Here is a 17214-nt window from a genome sequence, read left to right on the forward strand (position 1 = left end):
TTGAGACAAATCCACTACTGAAAACAGCAGACATGGTGTACCATCAATTCCACTACTCACGCACTGGGACAGCTTACTTAGGCTCAGTGACCCCCAAAACTAGAGAATGTGGTTGTCCTCCTGTTCCTGTACAATCCAAATGCAAAGCATCCCAAACCACAAACAGGAGCACTTTCATGAATGCTAAAAGTAAAATAGCTTCTTTCTAGATTCAGATATTTCAAGATTTTAAATAAGGACTTTTTTTTTTTGGTAGCCATGTTTTTCTGCCTGTAGCTTTCTGCCTATTGATTAAACAATCAATGTTTACAATTTTTTTGAATGTTGGTTGCTCCCAGGGCTTTTTAATTGGAACCTTATAGTTTGCAGAAATGTTTCTGTAAATAATGATTATATTAAGGAGACAAATCCTGTCTCACTTAATACTATTTTCTAAGAGAGCATCTCGTAAAAGAAGGCATAAAGAAATTAGGAAATTATTCTGTGGGAAAACCAACATTGTAAGCTCTTGTCCAATAACCTCTTACTCAATTTCCAACTAATAGGAAATGCTTGCTTTGTGCTTACAAAATATATTGTTTGGTAATGCAAACACTCCATTGGATGGGTAATTCTAGTAGTTAGAAACATCTAAATGAATAATAATTCAGCCTCATTCATACCTGGCTGGGTGTTTTTAAAAATGAAGGGACAGAAGAATGATGTGAAAACAGAAATATGAACTATATGCTTGGGTTCAGGGGATGTGGACAAAAAAGAACAGGAGAGAAGAAAAGAAGTAAAAGGAGAATATGTGAGTTGTACTGGAAAAATAGATCAACTACCAAATCCAATCAATCTTTCATTTTCCCATTCCATTCTTCCCTTAGATCTGCAAAATAAAGGCCCAAATGCTCAAATTCTGCTATAAATTGTAAAGCTTCCCACAACAAAAACTGTTGTTGATCACTATACTCCCTGCTTACTGACAAGGAGTCCTGATTTACTCCCATTTCATGGGAGTAAAATTAGAAAGGTTGTAAAAATATTGTTTAACCATTGACTCAAGATATGACAGAGAATTTAATATCATCTAATTTAATCCCTTTCATGTTACAGGGGAGTGAAATTGAGGCTGTAAGAGAGGAAGCAACTTCCTCAAGGACACGCAGCAAATTGGAGGGAGAATTGGGACAAGAATTCAGATTTTCCTACTTCTGGTACAGTGTTGGAGGCTCCATGTTGCATTTCTAAGTAGTTGTTCTCATTTAATCAGGATTAACAAGGACAAGATACTCTTCTTTATCACTGGGAATAAGCTAAAAGAAGAGCACTCCCAAATTTCCACCCTGCTTTTCCATAACTGTACCCCTGCAAACTACGTCCCAGTACTCTACAGTCTCTAGAACTCATGTGAACATAATGGATTCCTTAGTTTGGAGTAAAAATGCCATAGCATCAACGTTCTGCTGACTTTAATCCCTCAAATCTCTCCATCATCACTGATAAAGCTCTGTGTTTATATAATACTTTCCCCCCAAGAAACCTAGGGTGATTTAGGGACATTATCTCATTACACAGCAAGTAATTATCCTAAGAGATAAGTGGGCAATTTTATTCATTTATACCCTGAATCAGACCCATCCCCCTGCAGTTCAAGAGACGTCTCACAGTTTATGGAAAGGGTTTTCAGACTAGTTGTAAGTGTGAACGCCACTGCAAGTGACAGATGAAAGCAGAATTATTCTAGCTCCTCCAAAATGGCATCTTATCAATCTCTAAACACACAACTCATCATTTCTCTGGCATCCTTAGGCCTTTCGTTTGTAGCATGTCCAAATCCCATTGCCTTGTTTTTAGGTCCTCAGAGGCACCAAGTTCCCTCTTGTTTGCATATGTTCTTCCTTATTCCTGGAACATTCTCTCCATAACCTTCTTTTTTTTTATTTTTATTTTTTTTGACAGGCAGAGTGGACAGTGAGAGAGAGAGACAGAGAGAAAGGTCTTCCTTTGCCGTTGGTTCACCCTCCAATGGCCGCCATGGCCAGCGCGCTGCGGCCGGCGCACCGCGCTGATCTGATGGCAGGAGCCAGGAGCCAGGTGCTTTTCCTGGTCTCCCATGGGGTGCAGGGCCCAAGCACTTGGGCCATCCTCCACTGCACTCCCTGGCCACAGCAGAAAGCTGGCCTGGAAGAGGGGCAACCGGGTCAGAATCCGGCGCCCCGCCCGGGACTAGAACCCGGTGTGCCGGCGCCGCAAGGCGGAGGATTAGCCTGGTGAGCCGCGGCGCCGGCCACTCCATAACCTTCTTAACCTTGTTAACTCCTATTCATCCTTCTGATACCAGCTCCAATACTGCTTCTGAAGAGAAGTCTTTCCTGATCTCCCCCCACCAACCTCTAATTTATGTTCAAATCCTGTAATGAAAGCTCTGAAACCCAGTATGTTGTGGGCTGACTCTAAGATGTTCTCCAATAATGCTACTCCCTTATTTTCAAGTCCTTGTATAATAGCCTTCCCTTGAATATGGGCTGGACTTAGTGATGTACTTCTAGTAAAAAGAACATGGCTGAGGTGATCTTAGAGGATCAGGCTACAACAAAACTGGCTTGCCTTTTGCCCAACTTCTTTTTCTCTCTCTTGCTCTCTCCCTTGCTCCCCCTGGGGGAAGCTGGCAGCCATGCTGTCAGCAGGATTGACACAGCAAGGAACTGATCTTTGCCAACAACTACACGTGTGAGTTTGAAAGTGACCCCCGCCCCCCAAGTTGAGGCTTGAGACGCCACACCTCCTGTAAAACCGAGATTTAGGCTTTGGCCAAGGACCCAGCTAAACCATGTCCATATTCCTGGTCCCAAAATTAAGGAATAATAAACATTTGTTGTTTTACACTACTTGGTCTTGAGGTAAGTTGTAACATAGCAATAGATAATTCACACAGTCCGTCAAAGCATGTATTGCTGTTCTAATTATGCACTTGTCGGTATCATTATTTGATTGCTGTCTGCTTGTACCTTGACTGTGAGCTCCATGAAAGTAGAAGCCTTGACTCTCTGAACACTATGGTATCACAGTAGCATCCAGCACAAAACAGTGCCCAGTAAGCATCACTTGAATGAATAGTTTATCCCAGTTATCATCTTTTCTCATACCCTCTCAGGCACCCTAAATAACAAACACGAACTGCATCCTCACTTGTGGGCTCGCAGTCTATGTCTCCTACTTCTCTCACATCACAGAAATCCAATCCAGTCATCACATGCCAGAGAGCCACCTTCTGTCAATTCTTCTCACACCCATGCCTTCCTTTCTCACACACCTGCCCAGTTCACAAACTATAATTTCCCAATGTCACTATCACAGCCTCACTCCTGGAGCAGGTCCTTTCCTCTAGTTTCTCTTCTATGGTTCTCCAAAACACCATGACCACCCTTATCTTCCTGAAGCAAAATGCCAATCATTTACTCTCCTACCTGATAACTCTAACTCAAACTCATACTCATACTCACTAAAAACCACTCAAGAATGAGTATTTGTACAGTTGGTTAAGCTATCACATGAGATGGTGCATCCTGTATGAGAGTGCCTGATTTCAGTCCTGGCTTCTCTATTTCTAATCTAGCTTTCTTCTAATGCCCCTAAAAGGCAGTAAATGATGGCTCAAGTACTTAGACTCCGCCACCTATATGGGAAAACTGGATGGAGTTCCTGGTTACTGGCTTTAGGCATTTGGGGAGTAAACCAGTAGATGAAAGAGCTCTCCCTCAGTCTCTCTCTCTCTCTGTGTCTCTCTTGCTCTCTTTTTCTCTCTTCTTTTATTCTACTTTCTCTCTCTCTCTCCTTCTCTCTGTTTCACTGTGACTCTCAAATGCCAAAATAAATCTTTAAAATCACTCATGAATTTCCTCCATACCTTCTGAACAACTAGGCCTCAGCCACGTGGAAGACTTGGCATGATCTTATTAGGAGGCACAAATCTGCTTATGCTTAAGACTATCCTGCTTCTCACTCTCTCTCTACCCAAACTCCACTCTTCCTATAACACCTGCTCAGATTCCCCTCTTCTATAAGACCTTCCCATCCCTCCCAGTGGTAATTCTCTCATCTATTCCTGTGCCCATGTTGGCTCGTCAGCTGGAGCCCTAAGCAAAGCTAAGCATGTCATACAAGTGCCAGCCTCCCTGTTGACACCGTGAACAAAACTTGGTGGCAGAATCCAGGTCTTGTTACTTTTATCATGCACAATTCCTGATACATGGCCAGAGTTCAGGAAGGATTCACTGAGAGTAATTGAATTGCTCCTTGGAAAGAACATATATTTAGAGAGTCTCTTTTTATTTTCAGAATGCTGCTGGGAGGGCAGATTATTAAGTCAGTGCTTTTTTCTTTCTTTTTTTTTTTTTTCTAAGCAAAGACCACAAACCACCTCTGAAGCCAAGAAAAAGATGTGATTAGAGGGAAATACATCGGTACCTTTAATCCTCCACTGAGTTTGGAAAAACAACAAAATGCCAGCTTCTACTAGATCATTTCTTGTTAATTAAACGTTAGCCATATTCTTTTGGTGCACTCAATTTTCTGGTCAGGTCAACAAAATGTAAGCAACACCATTCCCGCCCCCTCCCCTGACTTTCCAACCCCACTCCTGGAGTTATGCAACCCTTGGGGGCGGCATACACTTCAGCTATTTGCCCTGCGCTCATAATTAGATTGTCTAGACAGGAGATGTTGCTGGAGCAATAGGAAAATATTTTACGAGGTGTTCCGCAGAACCACACTTATAACAGTGATTAGAACGCACTGACAGACGCGAAGCCAGCAGAATCGGCCTGGGCTATGAGCTGGTTTCACCCAGAGCAGAGGCCCTTTGAAGCTCTCATCTGAGGAAGAGATGCCAAATTAGAAAGCTGAGGGCACGGAGCAGCTCTCTGGACTTGGGATCCAAAGGAGCAAGACTGAGATGACAGAGTAATGTCTGAGATGCCCTCCTTCTGCCCTCCACAGAGCTTTCGTTGGCATATCAACACGACAGCAACATCTTCCAGCAGAAAACCTCTTCAGTGAGACTTTTCGCAGGAATAATTGATTAAGAAAATCGGGTTATCACTTTAAGATGAATGAACTGCATTTGTGGGTAGAGAGCTTTAACACAAAATAAAAGAAGCTTCAGAGGTTTTTTTTTTTTGATTCATCAAGAGGAGATTCAGCAGAGAGAAGAGACGTGTATCAGGGAAGTGGATCAGCACCCAGGTCCTGAACCCCCAGGATCTTTCTCCAAACATGTTGTATGTGCTTGTATCACTCCAATGCTTACCACACATCAGATCGCTTTCTAAACACTTCACACACAGCATCTCACTGAACCTTCAGGAACCAACTAGAGAGATACTATTACCCTTCTGCTCCCTGCTCCAGGTTCCAAGCAAGGTGACTGGGGTATGGATCGTTAATTAACTGGATCTAGGTCATCAAAGGCAAGATCTGGGACCAGCTCCTTGTAACCCTGACTTCAGAATCTGCTCTGTAATCCCAGACTGTCTACATTCTGTCTCTGTCACAGAGCTCATGTTGGGGCAGGGGTAAAGAAGTGAGGTCCATATACCTTTAAACATTACAACACAGGGCAAGTGTTTGGTCCAGCAGTTAAAGTACCAGTTAGGATGCGTGTATCGCATATTGGAATACCCCAGTTTGAGTCTCTGATGTGATCCCAATTTGAGCATAATGCTGATATGTACTCTGGGAGGCAGCAGACGACAGCTAAAGTAATTGGGTCCCTGTCACACATGTGGGAGACCTGGATTGAATTCCCGGATACCAGCTTCAGCCTCACCTGGCTCCAGTCATTATGGGCATTTGATAGAAGTCCTTTCCTCCCCTGCCCCCTCCCCTCCCCTTCCCTCCCTTCCTCTCCCCCCCTTCTTCCCTCTTCTCCCCTCTCCTTCCCTCTCCTCTCCTCTCTTTCTCTATCTTCTTTGTCTCTCAAATAATCAATTCAAACAAAAATAGTGAAGCATTTGAAAAGAATTAAGATGCAGATGCATGACAAAGTGGATTTGAAATCAGAGGATTTTCAAATCTTAACCCCATCTGCTTTCATGATGGCAAAAAAGTCATTTGACCAGTCAGAATCTCAATTTCCTTATTGTTATCTCTCTTAAGCCTTAAAAGAGGGAACAACTGGCAAGTGAATATGGATTTGTTATAATTTTTAAGTAAAATTTTGTTTTATTTAAACCTCTTACAATTTGCAAAGCTCTTTTATATCTACTATTTAAATCTCTGATGACCTTGTGAATTAAACCTGGAAGAGACTTTTATTGCCAACATTTTATAGATTTGAAATTGAGACCCCCCTCCAATAACTGAAGCAACTTTTCCAAAATCAAAGGGCAACAAAATGCTGTAGTTACATTTAGTCATCACCTTAACCCTATGGTTAACTCTCAGGGAAGCCTTCTTCCCCTTCCGCTTCCACTTTTCTGGGAGGTTATGGACACAATAAGATTAGAGAAATTGTTTTTTAATTAAACTCTGGGAATGAGTCCAATTATGATAGCAATAAGATTTGGATCCCATCTTAGATAAGGACTGATAACAAAAGATGCATACTAACAACAAGGTATCTTGGAAGACAACCAGGTTTTGCCTCTGGTAAATGATTTAATCCAAAGAGACTTTGCCTTCTTCTCACAAATAAAAGAGCTATGGCCTTTGGTCATCTCTTAGCGTCACCCTTTGCCTTCACATTAAGCAAAAGGAAAATAATAAAACAACTCTGATTTGTCAGCATCAGTAGGTGGGATATGTAGACACATGTTCTGCTCAGTACTGGTAGACTTCTGGCTGCCCAGGAACAGCAGAAGTAAACACTAACAGGAGAGGTTATCTCTCCCTAGATGGACAGAGGGAGAGCAGCAAAAACAACAAAACAGAGCTAAAGAAAGAGGGGGTGGGGGGAGGATCCGAAGAAGAGTAAAGGAAAGAGAGGAAAAGAGAGATAAAATATTATTTATCCAAAGAAAAAGTGCCCTGGACAGGGAGTCGGAAGAATAGATTCTGTGACTTAGCTTTCATACTCTGATGATAACACCTGAACCCATGAACCCTTCCCATGTGTAAGCTGCAGTCAGTGAACCACACATACTCCCTGGCATCACAGGTCAGCCTGCATAGGGAAGGGGAAAGCCCTTGATAAACTGCGTCAGCATGACCACCCACAGCCAGTGGCTGCCAGTGAGAAAGCTGTGTTTTCTGTCAACAGCAAAATTGGCTCAAACCCTGCCCAAGACTTGCTCTGGAGTTGACTTGCTATTTAGTTGCTGATTTTCCCCTACCTCCTACTCTTCACTCTCCCTGTTACTGCCTCCCCTCTGACCTTATAATGATGACTTAATGCCTGAGAGGGGCCAACTGACTTGGAAATAAAGATAACACTCAAATTAATCTACTTAGTTCCATGTTAACAAAAGCTTTAATCTGGGAAAAAAATCAGAACTTGTTCGTGCTTAATATCTATGAGACATATTACCAAGCACTCTCGAGTGATATCATTAGAATCTAACAATAAGCCTGATAATGCAGCAGAATGACCATTGATATAACCTTTTAATAGGTGCAGAAACAAAAGTAATGTCGTAAAATTGGATCTGGAACCCAGGACTCCATTTCTAGTCCACGCAAGGACTCCTTCCTCACTTTACTTCTTCCCTCTGGGTGCCCAGAGAAAGCCCTCTAGCATTTAACAGCATGCCAGCTGCTGGCACAGGCTTTCTCACTCTAACCACAGGATGCAAATCTGGATAAAACTGCACAGGTTAATTAGGAGGGCTGGAATTACATCAACTCACAGTGGTAATAATTGGGTGCCTCATGGGAAATAAAACAAAATATTCCATACAAAATAAAATGTGTCTGGTAAAGCTAATGAAAGGAAAGAGGTGAAGGATGAGAATATGCGGGAATAGTTCAAAGAGCAGACTTCTCTTTCTTCAGAATGAAGATTTAGCCTCAAGTAGTAATGTGTTATTTAAATAAACAACCATTAAAGTAACTAATAATGATCACTATAATCAATTTTTTTGAAAAATGAATTATGTACAAACAGGAAAAGAATAAGAATGAATTTGGTTTTACATGGAAACAGATTTGTAATAGGAAGTCATAGATAGTATTAAAATGTATGGGACTAAGAATACTATGCTGTTTCACTGACAATCACCAGTACACAGAGCAACAGACTCCAAACCTTCTTATGCATGTTAGAAAAGACATACACTCAGTGGGAAGCAAATATAGACAATATGGTAATATATTTTAAAAGTACAATACTACAAAAATCAATTTGGCAGAACTACCATATCTGTTATATCCATATAGGTAAATAGGTTAATCTTATTTGTTAAAAGAAAAAGGACACCAAGGTTGGATCAGAAAGCAAAATTCAGTTAAAGAAGGGGGCTGCAAAACATTCATGGGAAAATGAAATTAAGATACATTTATGTTGGTGCAAAAAAGTGAAATCTATGTATAGATTTTCATAATACATATATGCTGTGAACTTTTTGAATCCCTCTCAAATATGCAAGTACACATAGGCAAAATGAAGAGACTTGAGAAGTTTAAAGTACTAAATTGACAAATATATACAAAGAAAATTCAAAACAAATGAACATTTTTGTTGCAATAACCTACAGACAGGGTATCTCCCCCAAAGCAGGCAAGGTAATAAAGGAGATAATTTTTATATTTTAATTAAATTTATATTTTAAAAATATATTTTAATTAAAGGAGATAAATTTTATAATGGAAAATATATTCAATATCTATAAATGTTTCTACATAAAACAAGACAATGTAAACATCCATGATGTAAGTCACAAGGTAAAAATTATCATAGTCATAGCAAAATGTAATGTTCCTATCGACAGATCAAGTAAAAAAATTAATACCAGGTAAATAAGCAGAGATATAGAAGATATTAAAAATAACATCATGATAGTGATCTAAATGCCATACATCAAACTCTGCAGAAAGTGAAGACAACACATTGAAGCATCTATGAAGTTGTCAAAGAAATGTTTACATCAAAGAAGGAGGCACCTTTCTCTGAAGGGAGGAAGGAACCTCCACTGTGATATGGCCTTGACTAAACAAGATCAGAGTTGGTGAAATCAGGAGGCTTCCATAGCCTTGATAGCTCATGGCAAGAGCCTTGGGTGATTACTGACGTCATAAATAAGAGTGTCAATTGTTAAATCAACAACTGGAATCACTGTGCACCTGCTCCCCACGTAGAATCTCTGTCCTTAATGTGTTGTACTATGAGAATTAACGGTAAAACTAATAGTTGAATAGTACTCTGTAACTTGTGCGGTTGTGTGGGTACTGTCTGTTGAAATCTTTACTTAGTATATACTAAGTTGATCATCTGTATATAAAGATAATTGAAAATGAATCTTGATGAAGAGTGGGATGGGAGAGGGAGTGGGAGATGGGATGGTTGTGGGTGGGAGGGAGGTTATGGGGGGAAAAGCCACTATAATCCAAAAGTTGTACTTTGTAAATTTATATTTATTAAATAAATAAAAATGTTAAAAAAAAAAAGCCCAAAGAAATGGTTACTTTAATGTAAACATATTCAGTAAAGTCCAAAGAGTAAAAATAATTTAAAAAAACATTTTCTGTTTCTAACCATGTATAAAAGTCAACCTTAATAAAAAAAATTAAGGGGATTAAAATAACCCAACATTCAAAAGAAAAGTTCTGATGTCTGTAAGGTTATCCATTAGAGTTGCCTGCCATTTCCCCCCTTAACTCTCACTAAAATGGATGACAAAAAAGAATAAAGAACCATGTTACAACTGGAGTGACTGATGAAGCACCCTGAAGGCTAAAAAGAAAGTGGCTACGTCCAGTGGCTAACACCACAGAGAGGAGAGCAAGGCATTTTGCCTTTTCTCTCTGTTTATCCCACTTGGATTCTGCCAATTGTGGTAACTTGGTTGAGCATAGAGGAGAATATGTTAAGTAACATAAATCAGGCACAGAAAGAGATATATTCATATGTGGAAGCAAAACAAAGTTGGTCTCACAGAAGTTGAGATTAGAATAGTAGTAAGCAGAGGCTGGGAACATTAGGGGTGGGGCATGGAGAGAGGACAGTTAACATGAACAAGGGTGTAGTAGGATAAGGGAAACTACTTCTAATGTTCTATTGCATAGTAGGGTATCCATGGTTGACAACAATTAATTGCATTTTTCAAAATAGCTAATGGGATTTTCAATGGTCCCAACACAAAAATTGGTAAGTGTCTAAAGTGATGGACATGCCAATTCCCTTAATCTTAACATTTCATGTCATATACATATATTGAAAAGACCATACTCTATTATATAAATATGTACAATGACTATGTGGCAATTAAAATTATTTCAATCCATTCTCCAGGTAAAGAGGAACCAAAAATAGTTGGGTATATGAAATAAAATAGAACACTTCTATGTATCTGCAAAAGCAACATTAGAGAAAGTTTAAATACATAAAGCTTACATACCTAACAAAAATGACTGTAAGTACATAAAAATTAAGCTAAAAAAATTACAGGGCTGGCACTATGGCATGGTAGGTGAAGCTGCTGCCTGTAGTGCTGGCATCCCATATGGGCGCCAGTTCGAGACCTAGCTGTCCCACTTCCAATCCTGCTCTCTGCTATGGCCTGAGAAAGCAGTGAAGGATGGCCCAAGATCTTGGGCCCCTGCACCCACATGGGAAGACCCAGAGGAAGCTCCTGGCTCCTGGATTAATTGAGGAGTGAGCCAGCGGATGGAAGACCTCTCTCTCTCCCTCTCTACCTCTCCTTCTCTCTCTGTGTAACTCTAATTTTCAAGTACATAAATAAATCTTTAAAAAATAAATGAAGTGAAAAAGTCACAAAATGCATAATACACATACAAATAGAGCAATAGGAAATAATACATACAAACATGCAAATTAATGAATGAGAACAGAAAAATTCTGTTATGAACAAAAAGCAGTATTTTGAAATTCAACAACCAACTACTTGCTAACTGAATTTTCACACAAGAAAGAAAAGTATACATACAAAATAATCTTTCATTGCCATTTTAATCGTTAATTTTCTTGCATTCTCAATTTAATGAATACTCACCAATCTGATAAAAACTAAGTGATTTTTCTAGTAAGAAAAAGATTATAGAAACTGATGTCAAAAAAACAGAGAAACATCAAAGGCTACTTTCATACTTCCTGGGAATACCAACTAATGCTACCAGTTAGGAAGACAATTTGACACTATCTGTTAATATTCATGGACTTTAAACTCTTAGTGCCACTTCTAGAAATCTACAGTACAGTTAGTATCACACATTTGTGCAGCATTTTCCTACTAAAAAATGGTAAAAGTAAATATCCATCAATAAAAGACTAGATAAACAGATTAGACTTAATACAGAATATTCTGTACTAAAAAAACTAGTAGTGATCTCTACCTGGTTATTTAAAAAAATCTCTAAGCTATAACATTAGATAATGTAGCACTAGGCAGGGCAATTTGTGACATGTACTCCCCTTAGTTTAAATAATATGTAACAAATATATGTGGGAAGATACTTAATTTTAAATGTGTATAAGTAGATGTATACTTACATGCATAAGTATATAATATATATAGTCAGAAACTTTTTTCAATAAGAAACATTTTTATTCTTTCATATTTATGTATTATTTCTTTCAAAAAATACTTAAGAATTTGTTATCACCTGTAGGGATTGTACAACCTGTAAGGTTGTAGGTAAAAAAGAGAGGTCTTAAAAATAAATGTTTTGTTAGCAATGTTTAAATATATTTTTCCAACATCCAAGAGTACTTCAAACAACTTGTGGAAAAATAGATTTAAAAGATAAGTTTATTTAGATGCAAAAATCTTGAAACCCATTTCATAGTTTTTCATAAAACAAATTTTCCATGAAAATTTTGAAGTTCCCTTATCTCTATCTATCCATGTCTAATTGAAAATCTTCTAATTTTAAAATTTAATAAACTAAGTCAATTAATCACTCCCTGCATCCTTGAAAAGAGTAAATAAAAAGTAGGTTGTTAATATGGTAAGCTATGAATAAGGAAAAGACATCATTTGCTCAGGGTATGCATTTTTTCCCCTGTGTCTTAAAAAAATATCTCACTTTATGCCAGGCCTGATGTCAGGTACCTAAAGGACAGGGAAAATAGCACATGCTCTCAAGAAACCCATACTTCAGTGAATGTTGTTCACATTCAATCTTAGAAGACTCTTTTCTTTCTGGCTTAGATCAAAAGTGTTTAAGAAAAGCAGTTCCTTCCAATGTAATAACAGGAACTAGTTCAGTTCAGTAGTCCTCCTCTGCAGTCTTCACCAAGTTTCTTAGTCAATGTGAACATCTCAATGACAGTTTATACCCCTTCCCAATAAGTCTCCACGGACAACCTCAAAGAGACTTCTTGTAAGAAGCCCTCTTAGCCCTCGTGGCTTCTATCCACTGGGCTTTCCACAGTAATTCAATTCTCAAAGGCATAGTAATTTCTCCCCTTTCATTCCCTTGGTTGTACTGTTCCTTCTGCCTGGAATGTCTTTACAATTTGGGTCTCTTTCTTTGGGAAGCTCCTCCCTAACATCAAACATTGGCTCAAGGGCTTCACAAAGAATATTTTCTGATTATCTGGCACATGAATAAGGATGAGACCATTTCTTTCCTGTTTTCATGGTTCTTCTATCTTTGTATTTAGCTATTTACTTATCAAGTTCTCACATGAAAGTACAAATTTACTTAAAGTTGCATCCCTGATGCCTGACATAGAGTAAGAACTCAATGAAGTTTCATGAATTCAACTGTCAAAAGTCTCTGTTTTCCTAGCTTACAGTACTGAACTAAGTTTTGTGATCATCCTCCCTGCACGTCCCACCCTATTGTATCACTTCCCCGGGTCTAAGGCATCATACTCACCTGTCCAGTGACATCCCAGGGAAGGCAAACTTGCCCAGGCAGATGCGATAGACAGCACTCAGGGGAATCCGCTGCAGCTGCACACAGCTGAGCATGATGAAGTCATATTTGCAGATCAAGAGAGTCCTGTCCGTGATCAGCAACAACCTTTCCTTCTCATTGTTCCAGTGGTCTATCCTATAGGAAGCATCAGAGAGAAGACAAATCAGGGATGTATGTAGGCTTTCCAAGTTAAAGATAATGGCATTCACTGAAACACCTCTGCTAGTGCAGAAGATCATGAGGTTTGATCACCTCCAAAGAAAGAGGAGCAGAGACACAGCTAATTCTACTTCTCTGTCCTCAGACTGGCCCATGACTAAGGAAGAAGGGAGGTGGAAGATGACAGAGAAATGTTTTGCCATCATGAGCTCCTATGATGGAATACCGTGGGGTAATACCAAGTCTGCGTCCGTCGTCAGCTGGTTCACACGTCTCCACCTCTTTCTGGTTCTCTAGGAAACATTCAGAGTATATGTTCCTCCAAGGACACCTAATATATCTCTTTGTTCTAACTCAGTCTGCACCACCACAAACTAGTTTATGCTAACCTCCAAAGCTCACATTGTTTTTACTGAAGATAAAATGGGGGTGGAAACTTTCAGTTCTGTCACTTAGTGACTGTAAGACTGGACTTTAAACCTTCACATGGATCAGGTTTCTTATCTGTAAAATGAAGACAGTACTAGTCCTTACCTCTATGATTCTAGGGAGAGGGTTAAGAGAAATGAGTCTCAGTCATGGCTCTGTAAGTTAGCCAATACTCTTGCTGGTAGGGACTCAGGATACTGAGTGACTTTGGGTAACTCAAAAAAAAAAAAAAAAAAAGCCACTCCTCAGAATATTTTAAATACTGACACACAAGACAAAGTTGGGAGTTAGGAGTAGGAGTTGAATGCATGTTTGGAAGAACAGAAGGAGACATGAAAAGAAGAAAGAAGATGAAGAAGAAAATAAGAGGTAAAAAAGGAGGAGGAAAAAAAGGAAGAGATCATTGATTGAGGCCCTGGTAAATGCCAGTCTTTATGGTCTTCTAGTATTAGCTCCATATCTCTCCACAACACTTAGAAGAAGGTTACACCCAAAGTCACTTGCCGGAATGCAATAGCAGAGATAATCAGAGAGTGGAAGGAAACAGCAAAAGGTCCAAGAGATGTGGTTTAAATCTGCTGCTGTGGTTTCCATCCACCCCTGTACATATTGAGATTGAATTCCTATTGCCTTGTGAGGAAGAGTTCTTGAGCCATCCACACAGCATTCAGTCTCAGTCAGAAAAACACAGAGACTGCCATGTCTTATCAGATATCTATATAAGTTCTCTAAATAGATTGCATCTACTTAGCAGTAAGTTATAAGCTGCTGCCTAATAAACCAGACTTGTTTTTAGTCTACAAACACTGCAGCTTTTGGTTGAATGGTTTTACTGAAAATGTCAGCACTCCATAATGAGATTTATTTTAAAAGGTAAAGGATTCCGGGAAAAAGAATTCTTTATAGGAGCCCAAAGTGCTCTGCTGTGACACAGACTCTGCATAATTTACAAGTCAGGAATGTCTGAATTCAAGTAAACATAGGCCTATAAATAGTTTGGGGCCATCATCTCTAGCTCCTGGGTGGTATATTTATTTATTTAGATTTCAATCACACCATTTTTTCCCAAAGAACTCTTGGAGAAAACATTGAATTACATATTCCTGATGTTAATACCATTGAAGTTTGGGTGGTAATAATAATAAGAAACATAGAAATAGCAATAATAATAATATAGTATGTTTGTACAGTGCCTGGAAGTTTACAAAGTCCTTGAATATCAATGCTCTCAATGAATCCTTACAGTAATGCTTTGAATTAAACATCACCCTCAGTTTAAAGACAGGGAAACTAAGGTCCACAGAACTGAATGATGAAATGGCCAATGTTTCACATAGAGCAAGCAGTAGTGCAGGGAATTGCAACAAATGGGGGGCCAACAAACCCATGCACAGTGTATGTTTCCTCCCACTACCCGGATGAGGACCCTTCAGCATGGTGTGTCAATCTGATAAAAGTCACCTCCTGGAGGGAGCCACTGTGATGGCACAGACCACTCCTGCAATTGATTTCTCTAGCAAACTTCCTCCCGGAAACAAAACTCCACTTCCCTTTCTAAAGATTGTCTTCATAGTGCTCCCTCTCTTGGGAAAGAACTCTCTTTCCAAAGAGTTAGGCCAGCTGGACATCATCCTGGCTTCATTACATTTCCTCTCTTACATTCCAAGATCTAGAGGTTTTATTTCCTAAAAGTCTCTCAAAACCACCTGCTTCTCTCTATTTCCACCATTACTATCCTAACCCTGTCTTCCCCTGTCTTCTGCCTTGGCAATTGCAATTACCCTCTCGGACTTTGGCTACCAGCCACCTCCACCTTGTTCACCCACACCTGCTCCTGTTCCCTCCCAACTTCACCCTACTGCAGTGCGAAGTTTCTTCTGAGGACATAAACATCATCTTCATTCCACACTCCGATTAAAACACTTCCCATAGCTGTTATGAGAAATGGCAAAAAGTCTGAACTGAGAGGCTCTGTAGGTCCAGATCCTACTTACTTCTTCAACCTCATCACAGGACAAATCTCCCCATCCCATCCCCCTTGCTCTTCTTTCAGTTTCTATGTTACAGCCACATGAGGGCCTTAGCACATGCTGCTGCTCCTGCTGCGATGTTCTTCCTGATCTCCCTCAACTACTTCATTCCTATAGACCTGAGATGCATTTCCCCTTCCACCAGCACCTTCCCAGGTCTCTGGAACTACTTCTCTTCTTTCTCGTGTTCACTTTGCATAGTCCCACAATGTCTCCTTCATTTTCATACCCATTTCTATGAATATATATGCATACACATATATATTTGAGAGATAGAGATTTCATGCCTATCACCTCTCCTATATTGTCAATTCTACAAAGAATTAGGTCTTGGCATGTATTGCCAAGTTCATTGCTATTCAAAAAAATATTTCTCAATTGAATTAATAAAGAATGAACCATCTCTTCTCTGTACAACTTTATATGCCTTGGCTCATGCTGTTTGGGGAATCTAACCCTCAGGTTTACCCCCTGGAAATGCTCCCTATAAAATGACATGTTTTCAAAAAATAATGATCAGTAACATTGAGGGAAATGCCCATGTCATATAACAGTAAGAAGAAGCAGAATACACAATGTTGCATATACTATGCTTCCAACTTAGTAACAACAGAATGCACCCATCAAAATGTCAACACTGATTTCTGAGTGTTAAGATTTCAAGGGTCTTTTGTGTCTTTCCATGACTTTATTTGCCAGAGTTTATTTTATAATGAGCGCATTCTACTTTTATGATAAGAAGTATTTTTAAATGAAAACTCTCACTCATCCTTCAAGTTCCCAGGTTAACCATTGTGTATTCCACAGAGCCTCACCTTTCCTTCCAAGGGGATGTCATGTCTCCTTCCTTTAAAGACCTCAGAAGTGGCCCTATTCCCATTGTTCTATATAAGATAGCGATTTGTGTACTTGTTCCTCCACATCCTCCCCCACCCAAAGTAGGAGCCCCTCTGGTGCAGACAGTGCCTTACTCCTATCTGGATCTCCAACGGGCAGGGCACAGAATAAAGAAGAGACCACAATAGCAATGCTCTTGGTTGAGAGGGTCGGGCTCCTCCTGCGGAGCATCCCCCACATGTCTCCTCTGTGCTTGTGCTGTGCTGTGCTGTGCTTCCTTACTTGAGGGACAAGCCCAGATCGCCCCAGGTAAGCAGGCACCTGGGCGTCTGTAATTTCCTTGGATGACAACAGTTTCACCAGCAGAGGGCAACAGCGAACCAGCAATGACAGGCTGAAGCCACTGCAAATTTCCAGGAGCTCCAGCTGCTGCTCAAATCATCAGAGAGGTTGTTCCAGCCACCGCAACTCCATGCCCAACAATATAATCTTATAGCCTGTGTCATCTTATACTCCTGTGTAAAAATCTATTTGCAGGTTGGAAATGATTTTCTTCCAAGAATTTTCTTCTAAAGTTATTCATATTCTAATACCTCCCCCCTCCATGGGGGCATCTTTCCTGATATTAAATAGTGACTATCTTTGATATGTTCATCAATTTTATTGTACCCCCAAACCTCTTAGTATAGCCCAGCCCTTGAAGAAGAAGGCAATATCTTAGCTAGCCAGAAATCAG

At 39.7% G+C, this 17214-nt stretch overlaps 1 protein-coding gene across 1 annotated transcript in view; it reads right to left on the reverse strand.

The window, feature by feature from the left end:
* The window catches only part of TPRG1 (tumor protein p63 regulated 1), a 156734-nt gene that overhangs the window by 68120 nt on the left and 71400 nt on the right, over positions 1-17214 (reverse strand). Inside the window, exon 4 of the mRNA XM_070072371.1 lies at positions 12982-13158. Within this exon, the coding sequence (XP_069928472.1) occupies positions 12982-13158 (177 nt within the window). The remainder of the gene's footprint in view (positions 1-12981; positions 13159-17214) is intronic.

This window comes from Oryctolagus cuniculus, chromosome 4, assembly GCF_964237555.1.
Source record: "Oryctolagus cuniculus chromosome 4, mOryCun1.1, whole genome shotgun sequence".
Taxonomy (NCBI): Eukaryota; Metazoa; Chordata; class Mammalia; order Lagomorpha; family Leporidae; genus Oryctolagus; species Oryctolagus cuniculus.